We start from the raw sequence: 17,674 nt of genomic DNA, 5'->3' as shown, positions 1-17,674 counted from the left end.
GTTACCATATTATTCAGCAATTCCACTTCTGGGTGTATACCCAAAAGAAGTGAAAGCAGGGACTCGAGCAGATATGTGTACATCCATGTTCACAGCAGCATTATTCACAAAAGCCAAAAGGTGGAATCAGCCCAAATGCCTTAAAAAAGAATGAAATTCTGATACATGCTACAACATGGATGAAACCTGAAAACATTATGCTAAGCGGAATAAGCCAGACATGAAAGGACAAATATTGCATAGTTCCATTTATATGAGGTGTCTGGAATAGGCAAAGCCATAGAGACAGAAAGTAGAATAGTAGTTCTACCAGGGGCTGGGGGGGAAGTATTAAGGGGGAGTTAGTGTTTAATGGGTACAGAATTTGGGATGATAAAAAGGTTCTGGAGATGGAGTGTGGTGATGATTTCACAACACTGTGAATGTACTTGATATCACTGAACTGTACACTTAAAAGGGATTAAAATGGTAAATTTTATGTGATGTATATTTTACCACAATAAAAAAAAATTTTAAAGGAAAAAAAGTAACTTGCCCATGCCATGGAGCTAGTGAGTGGTGGAGATGGGATTCGAACCCAGGCGGTCCAGCTTGAGGATTCTGAAATAGGTTACCAAAGGAGATTGGGATATTGAAAGCCCTTTGGGAAAAACACAAAGTTGAGGAGGGAAAAAATGGAAGTACTGAGAAATAATATGCTATTCATGGAGATTTGTTCCTTATCAGTCATCTCTCTTCAGGCATTCAGAAATGGTGGGCAACACCCAGGATTCGAGCTCCAGAAGAACTGGTTGCAAGTTTGGAATCTATGGCTTACCAGCTATGAGACTCCAGGCAAACCCTTCCTAGTCTCTCAAGCTTCCTCCCCCTGGGGGATAATATCTGTTCTACCACTCTTCACGATGGTCGTGCAGGTCACAGGAGTTAATGGGTGTGTGTTTCAATTATCCATTGCTGTGTGAGAAACCACCCCAAAAATCTAAAACGACTGGGCTCAGCTAGGTGGTTTTTCTATTCCACATGGTGTCGGATGATGTTACTCATGTGGCTGCATTTAGCTGGCAGTTTAGCTGGAATTGGAATGTCCAAGACGGCTTCATTCACATGTCTAGTGCTCAGCTGGCATTTCTAGAATTTCTTGAGGAGTTGGCTGGGCCTACCTCCCTCTCCATGTGGCTCTCTAACAGGGAAGCCAGACTTCTTTAGACCCAAGGCGGTGGAAGCCAAAACTGCCAAGCCTCATTTGTGACATGACCAGCCAGATTCAACAGGAGGAGAAAAGTCTACCTCTTGGTGGGAGAAACAGTATGCTCACGCAAAGATGGGAGGACTTGTTGGCAGCCATCTTTGCGGACAATCCACCACAGTGGTGCTTGTAAGTAGGAATCAGAATTTAACTGCCCCCTGCCAAGAGATAGGATTAGATGAGAGTCTTATGAATGGTTTTAGCGTAATGCTAAATGCTGCCGCACACAGTAAATGCTCAGTAAGTGCTTATTATTATTAATCATTATTATCCTTTTAAGAACTTTTTGAAATAGTCACAGGTAGCACTGTATTGTACCCACTTTACAGTGATACATGGACCAAATGAACTTGCAGGTCTCTCCCTATTTTAACACCATGACTCTGAGTCCTCTTTTCTGGATATTGGAAACTGAGGCTTAGGGAGGTTGAGTGACTTGCCTGAGTCACACACTTAGGTAACTAGCGCATGGTGAAGTCCACATTCAAAAATGTCTCCCTCCACTAAATATGCTGCTTTTCATTCATTCCTTTAGTAAACATGCAGTGTAGTATTTATTGGGCACCTACCATATGCCAGAAGGAGTATACATAAGCATATAATGACAATTATTTATTGAATACATACTATGTAACATTATGTCATTGGGTCCTCATCATAAACCTACAATGAAGGTATTATAATCAGCCCTTCCCCATTTTACAGGTGAGAATCAGGCAGAGTGAAGTTAAATAAACGAGAGAATCTGGCCCCCGTGGCGTAGCGATTAAACTTCGCGTGCTCTGCCACAGCGGCTGGGAGTTTGCAGGTTCAGATTCCTGGTACAGACCAACGCATCCTTATCAAGCCATGCTGTGGCAGTGTCCCATATAAAGTAGAAGAGGATGGGCACAGATGTTAGCCCAGGGCCAATCTCCTCAGCAAAAAGAGGAGGATTGGCAACGGTTGTTAGCTCAGGGCTAATCTTCCTCACAAAAAGAGAAAAAAGAAAACAAATTAAAAAAATAAAAGACAGTATCCTACCCGCATAGGGATTACAGTCTATTGTAGAGGATATAGGATAGCCAAGTAAATAATTAAATATACAATTACAAACTATTCTCAGTTAGGCAGGTATTAGAGCCTAGTACCCACCGCACTCCCCCAAATCACGCCTCAGGTAACCCTGGCAACGGGTCTTTCTGCCAATAGTAAAGATGGCGCCCAGAGAACATGCGCGTTGACGCACACCCCATTACCCACAATGCAGTGTGGGGGAGGGGAGGAGCAGTCTCTGCCAGGAGCTAATATGGCTCCTATAGTAACACCATCGTCTCTCTTCACCTAATCAGCGACCTGACTGCCCAGACCAGGCTACCGATAAGGAGCTAACTCTCCTTTGTCCCTCTGCTGACCGCTACTGCAGGAGTGATTGAAGCCGGGCAGCGCCTGGCAGTGTTAAACTCCGTAACCAGGGAAACACCACTTCCGCTGACGTCATTACGGCGACACGTGGATCCAAGATGGCGGCGGCGATGGTGAGTGAAGGAGACTCCGGGAGCCGGAGCTGGAGCGGGGCCCTCCGGGGGAATCCCAACACCTTCCGGCGCCCAGTGCCTGACCCAAGCCACCTCCGGGACCTCTAGCTCAGGCTTGAGGGACGTCTCTGACTGGGCTTGTCTCCTGTAAACTCCCCCTTCGCGGCCTAGCCCCTTACTTAGGCTTGTCACGGCCCGGAGTTTTGGGGGAGGCACTGGGTCGGAGGAAAGGTCTCAGTTACCGCCTCCGCCAGTTCCTATTCCTGCTTTGGTCTCCGCCTCCTGTGATCCCCGTCTTCCAGTATTCACTTTCCTAGCCCTGATCTCTCCGAAGAGCCCCCCATTTTTCCCCACCCTTGCTCCTCCCCCTCACGTCCAGACCTTGCTCTCTCCGCCTCCTTGCCTCCCCACTGTCCTGACCAGTCCGCGGATGCGACCTCACCTCTGACCAGCTTCCCAGCCCAAGCCCTGTCTCAGATCTTTTCCAGAGCCCTATCCTCACCTCCACCCACAACTGTTCCCACCGCGCACCCGTCTTGACTGCCGCTACCCCAGAGCATGCCCTTACTGCCCTCCACTTCCCCATCTTCCATCTCTAGACCCTTCCCTAACCATTTCTCCTGTCTTCTCTCAATCAACTCCCTGCCTCTCTCCTGGGGAGCTTTTATCCTACTGGTTCTCAAACTTTGCTGTGGTTAAGACTCAGGATATGTGTCAGGAGGTATGTTAAAAATGCAGTTTCCTGAACCACTCCCAAAGATTTTAAGTCCGTAGGGCTATGTGATGCCCAGGAATCTGCACTTTTATAAGCACTCCAATGATTATGATGGAAGTGGTCTGCGAACTACGTTTTGAAAAACAGTATACTAGCCTCCCCTGGCTGCCTTCCCTTCCCATGTCCCTACAGGGCCACATAGCTAGTTAGGGATGAAGGTTCATTAGGATGGAGCTCGTTAGGATGAAGCCTGTGTGTAGATAAAGGTACAGGTAAAAGACCTGTGCCTGGAAAGTGGGTCAGAACTTGCTCGTTTCTGGTACAGAACCCTGAAAGTAGATCTATGAAGGACTGGCCTTTCTTCCAGAAGCTCAGCTCACGTCCTGCTTGTCAAGAAATCAGAACCAAAATTGAAGTCACTTAGTCCAGAGTGATTTTCTAGGTCTTCCTTTATGTTGCTTCCTCAGTAGCTAATTTCCTCCTGGGAGTGAATGCAAAGGAAGAAAGAGGAAAGGAAGTGACATCTGACTTTAGCAAAGGAAGTTTCTTGTTTAAATTCTTTGGTGTTGGTTTTCTCCACACAAGGGTGGATTATTGGCTGATAATAAGTTTCCCTCCTGTCAACCAACTGATAGCTTATCCTTTTTATTTAGTGAGGGATTCCTTATTTAGCACCTCAGAGGTCAGGTAAAAGATTTCACAGCCTTGCCTGATTTCTCTGGTCTCAGACTTCAGTCTGAACCACGAGTGGGGAAAATCGCAAAAGTGGTATGTCGAAACCCATCTTTTTCTGGACAGCATTCAGAACGAGGATGGCGTAAGAACTTAACAGGAAAAGTTACACCCTCTCTTCCCATAGGGAAAAAGTTCAATAAAGTGGCATTTATAGCATTGCACTGGGAAATTCCTGCCCTGTTCAGAACTTTTTAAGAGATAATAAGTTAGCAGTACATGTTTCTGGTACACATTTATTTAATTGACAAATATTTGAGTGCCTGCTCTGTGCCAAGGGATGTAGTTGTGAATTAGAGGGTCAAAGTCCCTACCCTAGTTGAGCTTTTCTAGTCTGAGGAGACAGGCAGTGAACAAGTAAATACATTAACAAGATAATGTCAGATAGTGGTAAGTGCTTTGAAGACACTGTCACAGCAAGGTGAAGTGATAGTGACTGGGGGTGAGAAGGTAATGCAACTACTTTGGATTGAGTGGTCAGAGAAGTCTTTTCAGAGAAGGTGATGTAAATTGAAACCTGTTTGACAAGAAGGACCCAGCAATGCAAAGAATGTTCCAGGCAAAGGAAATGGCAAGTGTAAAGGACCAAGGTGGGAAAGAATGTTATGTTTGGTATGTTTGAGGAACACAGAAGGCTGGAGGGGCTGAAGCATGGTGAGGGTGGGAGAGATGATAGAAGATGAAATTGGTGAGAGGCGGCAGCAGCTGTGTTTGTAGAAGCACGCCTGTAATTGTGGTGGATTATAGACTACAGTTTGTAGTCTGTGGACCGCATTTTCACATAGACTGTTCTGTTAGGGTGCTCCCCCTTCCCACCTCCTCCAGAACATGACACTAGGGGCGCTGTTTGTTCTCAGCCTGCAGAGCTATGGGAAGGAGTTTGGGTTTTACTCTAAGCAGAGCGATTTAGCGTTTGTCATGTCCTTTGCTTTCATGGTGAATACTGTAACTGATTTCAAGAAACTGAGGATGTAATGTATACAGTGACCCAGAGAGGCCAGTTTAAAGGGTACATGTGAGAAATTTCACATGTGATGCAATAGTGAAAAGACTTGGAAACAAGTTTATTACAGGGGGATATGTGTAGCAGGCAAAGTGGGGTCACAGATAGACTTGAGTCTGGTCTGCGTCAAGCACTTTATTACACGAAGTCAGAACAGTCCCCACACCCTTGTACACATAGCATATGTCACAACCACCGGGGATGGAGGTATGTGGATCTGCTTTGGGGTGTATGGGTTTCTGAGGCAAGTCATAGAACCAAAGAGGAACTGAGCTAGTGGATTCAGTGACCGTGGGAACAGGCTGGATTTTGGGTTTGTTATTTTGTGTTGAAAGTTAGGGTTGTGGGTGCAAGTTTCAAGTGGTGTTTTATGGGCTGTTCCCTCCTTCCTTTTCCTTAGTGAATGGCTCTTCTTCCCCAAGGGCTCAGCTGCCACCTCCCAGGTCTGTGCTAGCACAGTGGGTGTTTCCTGAACCTGCAGGGCAAGACTTCTCCCATCATGAGAATAGATGGCTGGTGTAAACTGAAGCTCTCTCTAGTTTTCCTGCTTTCCTGTTGCCCTGGATTTGGACGACTCTATAAAGTTACATGGTACCAAATTGATCTAGCAGGGTCTGAGATGAGAAGCTGGCTCATATCTCACTCTTTATGGAAATATTGAGCATATGGAATATGCTTTGGGGAATATTATTTTGGTGGAACTTGGGAAATGACCATCGAGTACATTTGTAGGTATCTCAGGAGTCTAGAAACCTCTATTTGGAGAACAAAACTCTGTATACTTCTCTTCACATATATCATTGTTCATACTGTTTGGGTTTTACCTTTTTCCTTTTTTTATTGGTCATAATTCATATACCATAAAATTCACTCTTTTAAAGTATACAGTTCAGTGGTTTTTATAAGTATATTCACAAAGTTATGCAACCTTCACCACTATTTACTTCCAGAACATTTTCATCACCCCAAAAAGAAACTCATTAGCAGTTACTTCCCACTCCTCTTTCTCCCCAGTCCCTGGGAACCACTAGTTTACTTTGTCTGTAGATTTGCCTATTCTGGACATCTCATGTAAATGCAATCACATTATATGTAGTGTTTTGTGTCTGGCTTTTTTTACATAGCATAATGTTTTCAGAGTTCATCTAAGCTGTAGCATGTATCAGTATTTCACTCCTTTTTATGGCCAAATAATACTCCATTGTATGGATAGACCACATTTTATTTATCCTTTTATCCATTGATAGACATAGGGTTTGTTTCCACTTTTTGGCCATTATGAATAATGTTGCTATTAATATTCATGTGCAAGTTTTTGTGTGAATGTCTGTTTTCAGTTTTCTTAGGTATAGACCTAGGAGTGGAATCTGGGTCGGTTCACACTGTTTTGAGGTTACTTGGGTTTGATCCAGTCCAGAGGCAAGGGAATGGACTGAATGACCTCAAGGTTCCTTTGAGCAGATGGAGGCAGTGCTAGCCAGCACCCCCAGCCCCAGTTGGAGGTATAGGAACTGTTTTTAGTGGTGGAATCTGGATGGTAGAGTCCCAGAACAGGAGGTAAGAGGCCTGGACTCTGCCACCAGTCCGTATGTGGGAAGTTGCTATCTCCTCTGGGCCTTTCTTGTGGGTGGGCATCAGCCCATTGAGGAAGGAGCACTGGAGCAGGAGTCAGCAGCCTGGGCTTAGTCCCACACTAACACTGATCCACCATGTGGCCTGGGGCAAATTACTTTGCCTTTATTGATCTCTTTCCACATATGTCGTATGTGAAGTTACGGTTTGGACTTTATGATTTCTAAATTCCAGGTTGAAAATTCTGTGCTTTAGAATACTTGAATTTAAGGTGATTTTTTGCTAATATGCCTATAAAATCAGATTGATTTTTATTTCTTTCCATGGTCATAGTCCCGTGGTCTTTCCAAGTGCTGTCTGTTGGTTGTATTGTCTGTCTTATCTCTCGAGTTGCCCCACCTGGCACATATTCTGCAGGAGTCGCTGTGTCCTGGGAGCTGAGGTGCCAACACCAGGCCTTGGTTTGGTTCAAATGTGTTTCTCTGAGGAGTCCCTTTAAAGGAGTGCCCTTAATCCTGTCAGGAAGTACAGAGAAGGCAGAGCCGGCATTAAGTTGCCTCTTGGTTTCACTTTTACAACTTGGACAAAAGTTCCCCTTTGATCTTGGCATTAAAGAAGCAGGTTGCAGAATGTTGGAGAAAGTTGAGTTTTGATCTCTGGGCACTGGCAGGAAGGTGGGAAGGACTCAGGATGAACAGGGCCATCTGGCCACAGACGAATGATAGAAGCCGCCTACCACCCCCAAACCTGCTTTGATCCCTGAACCATTTGCTGACACTAGTGTTTCCTAAATGGGGCACGGTTGGGGACACAAAGGACTTCTCAATCCTGTCTCATTCCTCTTCATTGCTTCCTTCTCTGTCTTCGTAACATGATTTCTCACCTATGCCTGAGCATTAAACTGACAGACCTCGCAGGGTTTGAAATCCCGAGGTTTTGTATTCAGAGGGTATTCTAAATGCTACTAGCAGCTTTTACAAACCAAAATCAAATCACAAATTGGAACTGAATTCTTAAGCCAGTTTAGAAGGTAGTGTGCGTGCCCTGGCAAGTCACTTAATATCTTTGGGCCTCGGTTTCTACTTGAAGTAGATCAGATGCTGTAAATTGGCACTCCGGGGACCATATCTTGACATGGACTTGATTTGGGTTTTTTTTGACTAGCACAGGACTTTAAAAGTTTTTGAGTTAGTTGCCAACATTTAATAATTGGGAGGTTTCACATTAAAAAAATTCTAGATTTTCATTTTCTCTTGAAAATTCGGGCCCAGATTCCCTGTCAGGAGCATTCCCCATGCAGGGCCCAGTTTGTCCCTTTCTCCTCAGCTCTTTTGTCTTGCTTCTGAGCAGCTTCACCATTTAGGTCAATTACATGGCCCCTCTAGGTGGTTGAATTTGCAACCCCCAAATGAGATGATCTCTATATAAAGTTTTTCCTACTCTGACATTCTGATTCAAAAGCTGTTAAAGGTTTGTGGTAATCCCCTATGTTACCTAACTTCAAGGGAAAAATTTCTATTCACGTGATACATTTCAACTGATAAACCATATGCCCATCCATTATTCCATCGAATCCTTATAAAAGCCCATTTTACAGATGAAGAAACTAAGGCTTGGTCTAAGGACCTGGGCTAGAATCTGACATTGATGGATTTTATGACTTTGGGCACTATTTGCTTCTTTAAACCTCAGTTACCTTTTTTAAAACCTTTTTTTTAATCATGGTAAAATACGCATAACATAAAATTTGCCATTTTAACTATTTTAAGTGTACAATTCAGTGACATTAAGTACATTCACATTGTTGTGCAACCATCACCACCATCCATCTTCAGAACTTTTTCATCATCCCATACTGAATCAGTTTCCTTTTTTTAAAATGAGGATGATACTCTCCTCCAAGGATTGTTGTGGTGACTAAATGAAATAGAACTTGAAAATGCCTAGCACAAAGACAGCTCTTTTGTACTCCAAAGTTTGAAGTCTTCCAGACGTGAACCGTCTAAGCCTATTGCTTGGACTGAGACTTCTTTATAAATCCCCAAGAGGGAGAGGGAAGTGCCTTTCTTAGGTTTTATTTCTGCACTTTCTGGCCTCAAGGTTTAGCTCTGGTTGTCTGTTGCTTGGTGAGCATGGTTATTAGTTTCACCTGGCCTTCCACAGCCGGCTGTGGGTTTTTCCCTACCCCTGAAGAATAGTTTTGAGTCTTTTTATGTATCTCTGCTCAACAGCTACTCTGTGTCTATGAGCTCTGAAATAAAGGCTACATTTTCAGAGTCTCCTGTGGTTAATTTGGTTCTGTTTTTTTGCTCTGTGAGTTCTTTAGCTCCATGGGGGCTGCTTGGTAAGTGGTCTTCAGCATCATTAGCCATCCTGCATGTGTGGTTGAATTCTTAGCGAGCTTTAACTGATTGGGTAATTGATTTCAGTTAGCTGTTGGCAAACTGTGCCCCAAAGCCTTTTTCTTTTCTTTTTTTGCTTAATCTGGGGAGCAGTTACTGAATGATCTTAAAATGGTGACTGTATCTTTGAGAAGAAAAAAGAAGAATCTAGCTTACTGTTAAGAAAGGTGCTGCTTTTGCAGCAGGAAAGGCATGGAATGGGAACCAGCAAGGCTGTTCAGATTGGCCAGACTGTATCACTAGGTGATGCTATTTATAGGGAAGGAGGCTGCAAGGCAGAGGGCTCCAGAAAAGAAAAGGTTAACTTCAGGCCACAGAGAAATATGAGTGAATAAAATAATTTTCAGTTCTCAGGGGAAACTTCCTATTTTCTTGGGAAGAAGTTAATTGCTCACTCCTTTCAAACTGGGTGGGGCAAATTTTGGGGGGTGAGGGGTACTTTTCAGTCCTAGCAGTCCTTAACTGGGCTGTTGGGAGAGATTTTTCTGCATGCCCAGGCCCCAAGAATAAAATAGATGGGGAGGGCAAGACCTTGATTCTTGGGTCTCTTGAGCTTTATAATTTTCCAGGTTATCCCTATCTTTGCCAGTGATAGGGTGTTAGATTACAGCACAAAGAGCTTCTAGATTGCCATCACCGTGTTCTTTGACTTGCTACCTTTGCAGTCTTGTGGCTTGGAAACCAAGTAAAGCAAAATAATGTTGAATGGGCTGGTTTACGTCTCTTAGGACTCTCACTCCTTTTGTGGCTCTGAATGTGCAAAGGATGTTTGCTAAATACGTAATTGCCTTTTCAGACTGAACCTTGCATGGAAGTTCCTGTGGTGACCAATTAAAAATTAAAAGATACTATATAAAGGAATTTCCCAAGAAGCAAGTACTTTGCTACTCCCTAACTTCCTTACAGAAATGAACTATGGGTCAAACATCCTCTGTCAGCCTGTCAGGGCTGCAGAGGTAATGAAGTCAAAGACTCACAAAAGTTGTAATGGTATCCAGTACAGGGAGTCTGATCAGGGGCCCATGAACTTCTAGGTCCTAGATCCTCCTGGAGTCATGCGTCAGGCTCTGCGTGTTGGAGCAGGTTTTCTGGGAGCAGGGTCTGTAGCTTTTATAAGATTCTCAGAGAGGTTTGCATCACCCTCTCTGAAGTTAAGAATTGCTGATCTGGTCTGGTTACCACACACTGGTGCCAGAATCCCCTCTGTGTCTTTCTTACCTTATGTCTCCCATTTTCTGTATATCTTTTGGGAAACTCATCCAAGTATTTTCAGAGGCCGCCCATTTCCTTCCCCTTCTTAAAATCTAAATGTATTTATTTTGACTATTAGTGATCTGTGTACATGGAAAAAAATTAGTATACAAAAAGCTATAAATGAAAAGAAAGTTACTTGGCTACCCCCAATCCATTCATCAGAATTAAATAGTCCTTGATTTTTTAACAAATATTTCTCCAGAACATTTTTATACACATAAAAATGTCTATTTTTAAAAACTTTCTATTATAAAAACTTTTCAATGTACACAGAACTAGAAGAAATAGGATAATGAACTCCTGTAACCTATCACCCAGCTGCAACAATTACCATTATATTGCCAAACTTGTTTCATCTATACCTCCCTCTAGCTGGTTATTTCTTCAAGTTTATGAAGGTGTCATTTAACGCCATAAAATTACCCATTTTCAGTGTACAGTTCAATGATTTTTAGTAAATGTACAGGCCTAACTCATTTTATTGCATTTTACTTTATTGTGCTTCACAGATATTGTGTTTTTTCACAAATTGAAGATTTGTGGTAACCCTGTGTTGAACAAGTCTGTTGGCACCATTTTTCCAACAGCATCTGCTCACTTCAGGTCTCTGTCATATTTTGGTAATTGTCGCAATATTTCAAGCTTTTTCATTATTTTTTTGTTATGATGATCTGTAATCAGTAATCTTTGATGTTACTACTGTAATTGTCTTGGGGAGTTGTGAACCACGCCCATATAAGATGGTGAACCTAATGGATAAATGTTGTGTGTGTTCTGACTGCTCCACCAACCAGCCATTCTCCCATCTCTCTCCCTCTCCTTGGGCCTCCCTATTCCCTGAGACACAACAATATTAAAATTAGGCCAATTAATAACCCTACAATGGCCTCTAAGTGTTCAAATGAAAGAAAGAGCCACATGTCTCATTTTAAATCAAAAGATAGAAATGATTAAGCTTAGTGAGGAAGGCATGTCGAAAGCCGAGACAGGCCAAAAGCTAGACCTCTTGTGTCAAACAGCCAAGTTGTGAATGCAAAGGAAAAGTTCTTGAAGGAAATTAAAAGTGCTACTCCAGTGAACACACCAATGACGAGAAAGTGAAACAGCCTTGTTGCTGATATGGAGAAAGTTTTAGTGGTCTGGATAGAAGATCAAACCAGCCACAACATTCTCTTAAGCCAAAGCCTAATCCAGAGGAAGGTCCTAACTCTCTTCAATTCTTTGAAGGCTAGGAGAGGCAAGAAAGCTGCAGAAGACAAGTTTGAAGCTAGCAGAGGTTGGTTCATGAGGTTTAAGGAAAGAAGCCATCTCCATAACATGAAAGTACAAGGTGAAGCAGCAAGTGCTGATGTAGAAACCACAGCAAGTTATCCAGAAGATCTAGCTAAGATAATGAATGAAGGTGGCTATACTAAACAATGGGTTTTCAATGTAGATGAAACAGCCTTATGTTGGAAAAAGATGCCGCCAAGGACTTTCATAGCTGGAGAGGAGAAGTCAATGCCTGGCTTCAGAGCTTCAAAGGACAGCCTGACTCTTTTGTTCAGGGCTAATGCAGCTAATGCTCATTTACCATTCTGAAAATCCTAGGACCCCTAAGAATTATGTTTAATCTATTCTGCCTGTGCTTTATAAATGGAACAATAAAGCTCGGATGACAGCACATCTTTTTACAACATGGTTTACTGAATATTTTAAGCCCACTGTTGTGACTTACTGCTCAGAAAAAAAGATTCCTTTCAAAATATTACTGCTCATTGACAATGCACCTGGTCACCCAAGAGCTCTGATGGAGATGTGCAGTGAGATTAATATTGTTTTCATGCCTGCTAACACAATATCCGTTCTACATCCCAGGGATCAAAGAGTACTTTTGGTTTTCAAGTCTTATTATTTAAGGAATACGTTCTGTAAGGCTATAGCTGCCATAGATCGTGATTCATCTAATGGATCTGGGCAAAGTAAATTGAAAACCTTCTGGAAAGTATTCATCATTCTAGATGCCATTAAGAACATTCGTGATTCATGGGAAGAGGTCAAAATATCAACATTAACAGGAGTTTGGAAGAAGTTGATTCCAACCCTCATGGATGACTTTGAGGGGTTTGAGACTTCAGCGGAGGAAGTGACTGCAGGCAGATGTGGTAGAAATAGCAAGAGAACTAGAATTAGAAGTGGAGCCTGAAGGTGTGACTGAATTACTACAATCTCATGATCAAACTTTAACAGATGAGGAGTTGTTTTTTATGGATGAGCAAAGAAAGTGGTTTCTTGAGATGGGATCTACGCCTGGTGAAGATGCTGTGAAGATTGTTGAAATGACAACAAAGGATTTAGAATGTTATATAAACTTAATTGTTAAAGCAGCGGCAGGGTTTGAGAGGATTGACTTTAATTTTAGAAGAGCGTCTGTGGATAAAATGCTGTCAAACAGCATCACATGCTACAGAGAAATCGTTCATGAAAAGAAAAGTCAATCGATGTGGCAGACTTCCTTGTTGCCTTATTTTAAGAAATGGCCACAGCCACCCCACCCTTCAGCAGCCACCACCCTGATCAGTCAGCAGCCATCAACATCAAGGCAAGACCCTCCACTAGCAAAAAGATTACAATTCACTGAAGGTTCAGATGATGGGTAGCATTTTTTAGCAATAAAATATTTTTAATTAAGGTTTGTACATTGTTTTTTTTAGACAAATGCTGTTGCACACTTATTAGACTACAGTATAATGTAAACATAACTTTTATATGCACTGGGAAACAAAAAAATTTGTGTGACTTGCTTTATTGTGATAGTCACTTTATTGCAGTGATTTGGAACCAAACCCGCGTTGTCTCTGACATGTGCCTAGAGGCACAAAGGACTGACACTCGGAGTCAATTCCTGATCCTACAACCAGCCAACCACTGATCTGCTTTCTGTCTATAGATTTGCCTTTTCTGGGCATTTCCTGTAAGTGGAATTATACAATATATAGACTTTTGCATCTGGCTTCTTTTACTTAATGTTTTTGAGGTTCATCCATGTTCTAATATCAATTGGTAGTTCACTCCTTTTTATTGCTGAACAATATTTCTTTGTGTGGCTATACTACATTTTGTTTATCCATTCTCCAGTTGGTGGATGTTGGGATTGTTTCCAGTTTTGGACTATTGTGATCAAAGCTGTTGGGAACATTTGTGTATAAGTTTTTGTATGGACATATATTTCCTTTTCTTTTGGGTAATTGCCTAGGATTGGAATTGCTGGATAGTATGGTAAGTTTATGTTTAACTTTTTAAAGATACTGCCAAACTTTTCTGAAGTGGCTGTACTATTTTACATTCCCGCCAATACATGAGGGTTCCAGTTTCTCCATGTCTTCGTCCACACGTGTTATTGTCTGTTTTTTTGAGGTTAGCCATTCTAGTGTGTGTGTGGTGATACCTCATTGTGGTTTTGGTTTGCATTTCCCTCATGACAAATGATATCGAACATCTTCTCCTATGCCTATTAGCCATTCATGTCTTCTTTGGTGAAATGTCTCTACAAATCTTTTGCCCATTTTTAAATTGGGTTGTTTGTCTTCTGATTAAGTTGTAAGAGTTCTTTATATATTGTAAATAGAAATCCCCCTATCAGATATGTAATTTGTAGGTTTTTCTCCTAGTCTATGACCTGTCTTTCATCTTTTTAATGATATCTTTTGAAGTGTAAAAGTTTTAAATTTTGATGAAGTCCAATTTATCAATTTTTTAAATATATATATTGTGCTTTTAGTGTTGTATCTAAGACATCTTTACAGAACCCAAGGTCAGAAAGGTTTTCTCCTATATTTTCTTTTAGAAGTTTTATAGTTTTAGCTTTTCTGTCTAGGTCTATGATCCACTTTGAGTTAATTTTTGTGTATGATGTGAAGTTCCTTTTGCATATGGCTACCCAGTTGTCCAACCCCCATTTCTTGAAAAGGCTAGCCTTTCTCTATTAAATTACCTTGGCAACTTCATTGAAAATCAGTTTACTGTAAATGTAAAGATTTGCTTCTGGACTTTTAATTCTGTTCCATTGATCTTTATGCCTATTCTTAACACACTGTCTTGATTACTATAGCTTTTATAATAAGCTTAGAAATTGGGTAGTATGATTCCTCCAATTTTGTTCTTTTTAAAAGTTGTTTCAGATATTCTGGGTCCTTTGTGTTTCCATATAAATTTTAGGGTCAACTTGTCAGTTTCTACAGAAAGCCTGCTGGGATTTTGATAGGGATTGCATTGAATCTATAAATGAGTTAGAGAAGAATTGCCATCCTAACAATACTGTCTTCAATCCATGAACATGGAATGTCTCTTAAATTATTTAGATCTTCTTTCATTTCTCTTAGCAATGTTTTGTAATTTTTCGTATACAAGTCCTTTTTAAAAATTTATTCCTAAATATTTTATTCTTTTTGAAACTGTTGTGAATGGAACTATTTTTTTAATTTTATTTTTGGATTGTTTATTGCTAGAACATGGAAATACAATCAGTTTTTATATGTTGATCTTGTAGTCTGTGACCTTGCTGAACATGTTTATTTGTTGTAGCAGTTGTTTTGTGGATTCCTTGAAATTTTCTAGACACAAGGTATATGATTTGCAAATAAAAGCACTTTTACTTCTTTCTTTTCCATCTGGATGCCTTTAATTAATTAATTATTTGTTTTAGTGCACATTATTTGCATTTATAGCACAATGTTGAATAGAAATGGCAAGGATGGACATGCTTGCCTTGTTCCTCATCTTAGGGGGGAAGCATTCAGTCTTTGACCATTAAGTGTGATGTTAGCTGTGGGTGTTTCATAGCTGCCCTTTATGTGATTGAGGAAGTTCCTTTCTATTGCTAGTTTATTGAGAGTTTTTATCATGAATGTGTGTTGAATTTTGTTGAGTGCATTTTCTGCGTCTATTGTGATGATTGTGTGGTTTTTGTCCTTTATTCTATTTGTATGGTATATTACATTAACTGATTTTCAGATAATAAGCCAACTTTGCATTTCTGGGATAAACCCCACTTGGTCATGATGTAAAACCTTTTTATACATCATGTTGCTGGATTCGATTTGCTAGTATTCTGTTAAGGATTTTTTCCATCTGTGTTCATGAGGTATATTCATCTGTTTTTTCCTTTTCTTGTGATGTCTTTGGCTTTGGTATGTGCTTTTTAAAAATTTATTTTGACAAATGAGATTATACTATACATACACTGCTGTGCATCTTGCTTTTTTTTTCTTACTTGACAACTTATGTTGGCAGTCCTTCAATAAGAGTTCTAGCTCCCATTTAAGTATATATTGATAAACTGCCCCCCCCAGAGACTGTACCAATTTACCTATATCTAGTGTATTCAGATTTTTTAAAGCTTTGTGACTCTGATAGGTAAAAAATGAGATATTATTTTGATCTGCATTTTTTAAATTATGAATGATGTCAAGCATCTTTTTGTGTTTGACCATTTGAACTTTTTTTTTAAACTATCCATTCATATTCTTTTGGGTTATTTGTCTTTCATCGGTTTGTAAGAGCTCTTAGTATATTAAAGAAATTATTCCTTTGTCAGGTGTGTGGTAAATGTTTTTTACTCAAATTGTCTTTTTCTTTCTCTTTGGTATTTTTTTCATTTTCTTCCTTCTTCCTATATATGCTTTTTCTTTATAGCTTCTGGATTTTGTTTCATTCTTAGAAAACTTTCCATGTCAAGGCTGTTTAAAAGTATATCTATATTTTCTTCTAATACTTCTTCTATTTCAATTTGTATGTCCTTTCTGTCTCCTCTAGCAGCAGTTTGGATAGCTCTATATTTTTTCAAAATAATCCTGAAATAAAGGGTACATACCAGGCTGACTACTAGTGGTTTGTTTATTAGTAGAAATCATTGAATTGGGGGAGGGACAAGGGAAACAAAGAAGCAGAGAACAAGAATCAGGGAGGATAAAGGGAGACTAAAAGCCGTTCATCTGTGGCAGCACAGTTCTTTGGACACCTCTAATCATGACCTCAGATTGTTCCTAAGCATGGCTCCCACCATGGTGACAAACTTCTCATCACTCTGCTATGCCAGGTTTGGTGCTGCTGGACTTTCTTCACTCTGCAGATAACTTGCTATGTGACCATGGGTATGTCACTTCCCCTCTGGACTCTTGGATTAGTTGACCCCTGAGCTTCTTCAAAACAATGTCTTTATAGAACCCAACTCTGGCTGGAATTTTGCCTTGTTTTGTTCTACCTTTGGGTTGATAGAATGTCCCGTATTTTCAAAGGAATCATGAATTTCTTGAGTTTCAAGGAAGGTCATAAGGCTTCTGGTTCACTTGCCTCACTGAGGTACGGATGTCGTCTTCTGCCTCCTTCCATGGTCACCTGCTTCTGTCTGATTCGCTCATGGTGATGGCCTTTTCCTTGGCTGGGTAGATTCCCTTGTTGCAAGACTCCTTAGGTCAAGTCTACACCTCCCTCCTTGCAGTGTACTTATTGGTCCTGCCTTCCAGGGCAACCCAGAACAAGGCCACTCTGCCTTATCAAGCACCTACTATGTGCCAAGTGCTTTGTGTACTTTATTTAATCCTTACCACCATCACCGCTCCACCACCCTGCCAAGAGTTCAGTATTATATTCCTATTTTACAAATAAGAAAACCAAAACTCAAAGAATTTAAAAAACTTGCCCAGGGCCGGCCCTGTGGCTTGGTGGTTAAGGGCGCGCGCTGCGATGCTGGTGGCCCGGGTTCGGATCCCGGGTGCGCATCGAGGCACCACTTCTCCGTCCATCCTGAGGCTGAGTCCCACATACAGCAACTAGAAGGATGTGCAGCTATGACATACAACTATCTACTGGGGCTTTGGGGGGAAAAAATAAAATAAATAAAATCTTTAAAAAAAAATAAAAAAAATAAATAAATAAAAATCTTGCCCAAAGTCACACAGCTAGGAAGTGGTGGGTCTTGGATTTGAATTCCTGTCTGTATGGCCCCTAAAGCCTGTGAATTTTTCCTCTACACCAGTGGGTCTTAAATTGTGATCCCAAAACCAGACCAGCAGTATCAGCATTTCCTGGGAACTTGCTAGAAATGCACATTCTCAGGCCCTGCTCCAGACCTACTGAAGAAGATACTCTGAGGGTTGACACAGGAATCTGTTTTAATAAGCCTGGTGATTTCCTTGCATGCTCAAGTTTCAGAACCACTGCCTACCAATCTGCTTCCACCTGATCAAGAATTTA

At 41.2% G+C, this 17,674-nt stretch overlaps 1 protein-coding gene across 1 annotated transcript in view; it reads left to right on the top strand.

Moving 5' to 3' along the window:
- The first annotated feature begins 2,380 nt into the window (after positions 1–2,380).
- The window catches only part of TM9SF4 (transmembrane 9 superfamily member 4), a 53,967-nt gene continuing 38,673 nt past the window's right edge, over positions 2,381–17,674 (top strand). The window contains exon 1 of the mRNA XM_058562955.1: positions 2,381–2,763. Within this exon, the coding sequence (XP_058418938.1) occupies positions 2,749–2,763 (15 nt within the window). The 5' untranslated portion in view covers positions 2,381–2,748. The remainder of the gene's footprint in view (positions 2,764–17,674) is intronic.

Source organism: Diceros bicornis, chromosome 19 (assembly GCF_020826845.1).
Source record: "Diceros bicornis minor isolate mBicDic1 chromosome 19, mDicBic1.mat.cur, whole genome shotgun sequence".
NCBI classification, from domain to species: domain Eukaryota; kingdom Metazoa; phylum Chordata; class Mammalia; order Perissodactyla; family Rhinocerotidae; genus Diceros; species Diceros bicornis.
This window is presented reverse-complemented; position numbering and strand designations above follow the sequence as displayed.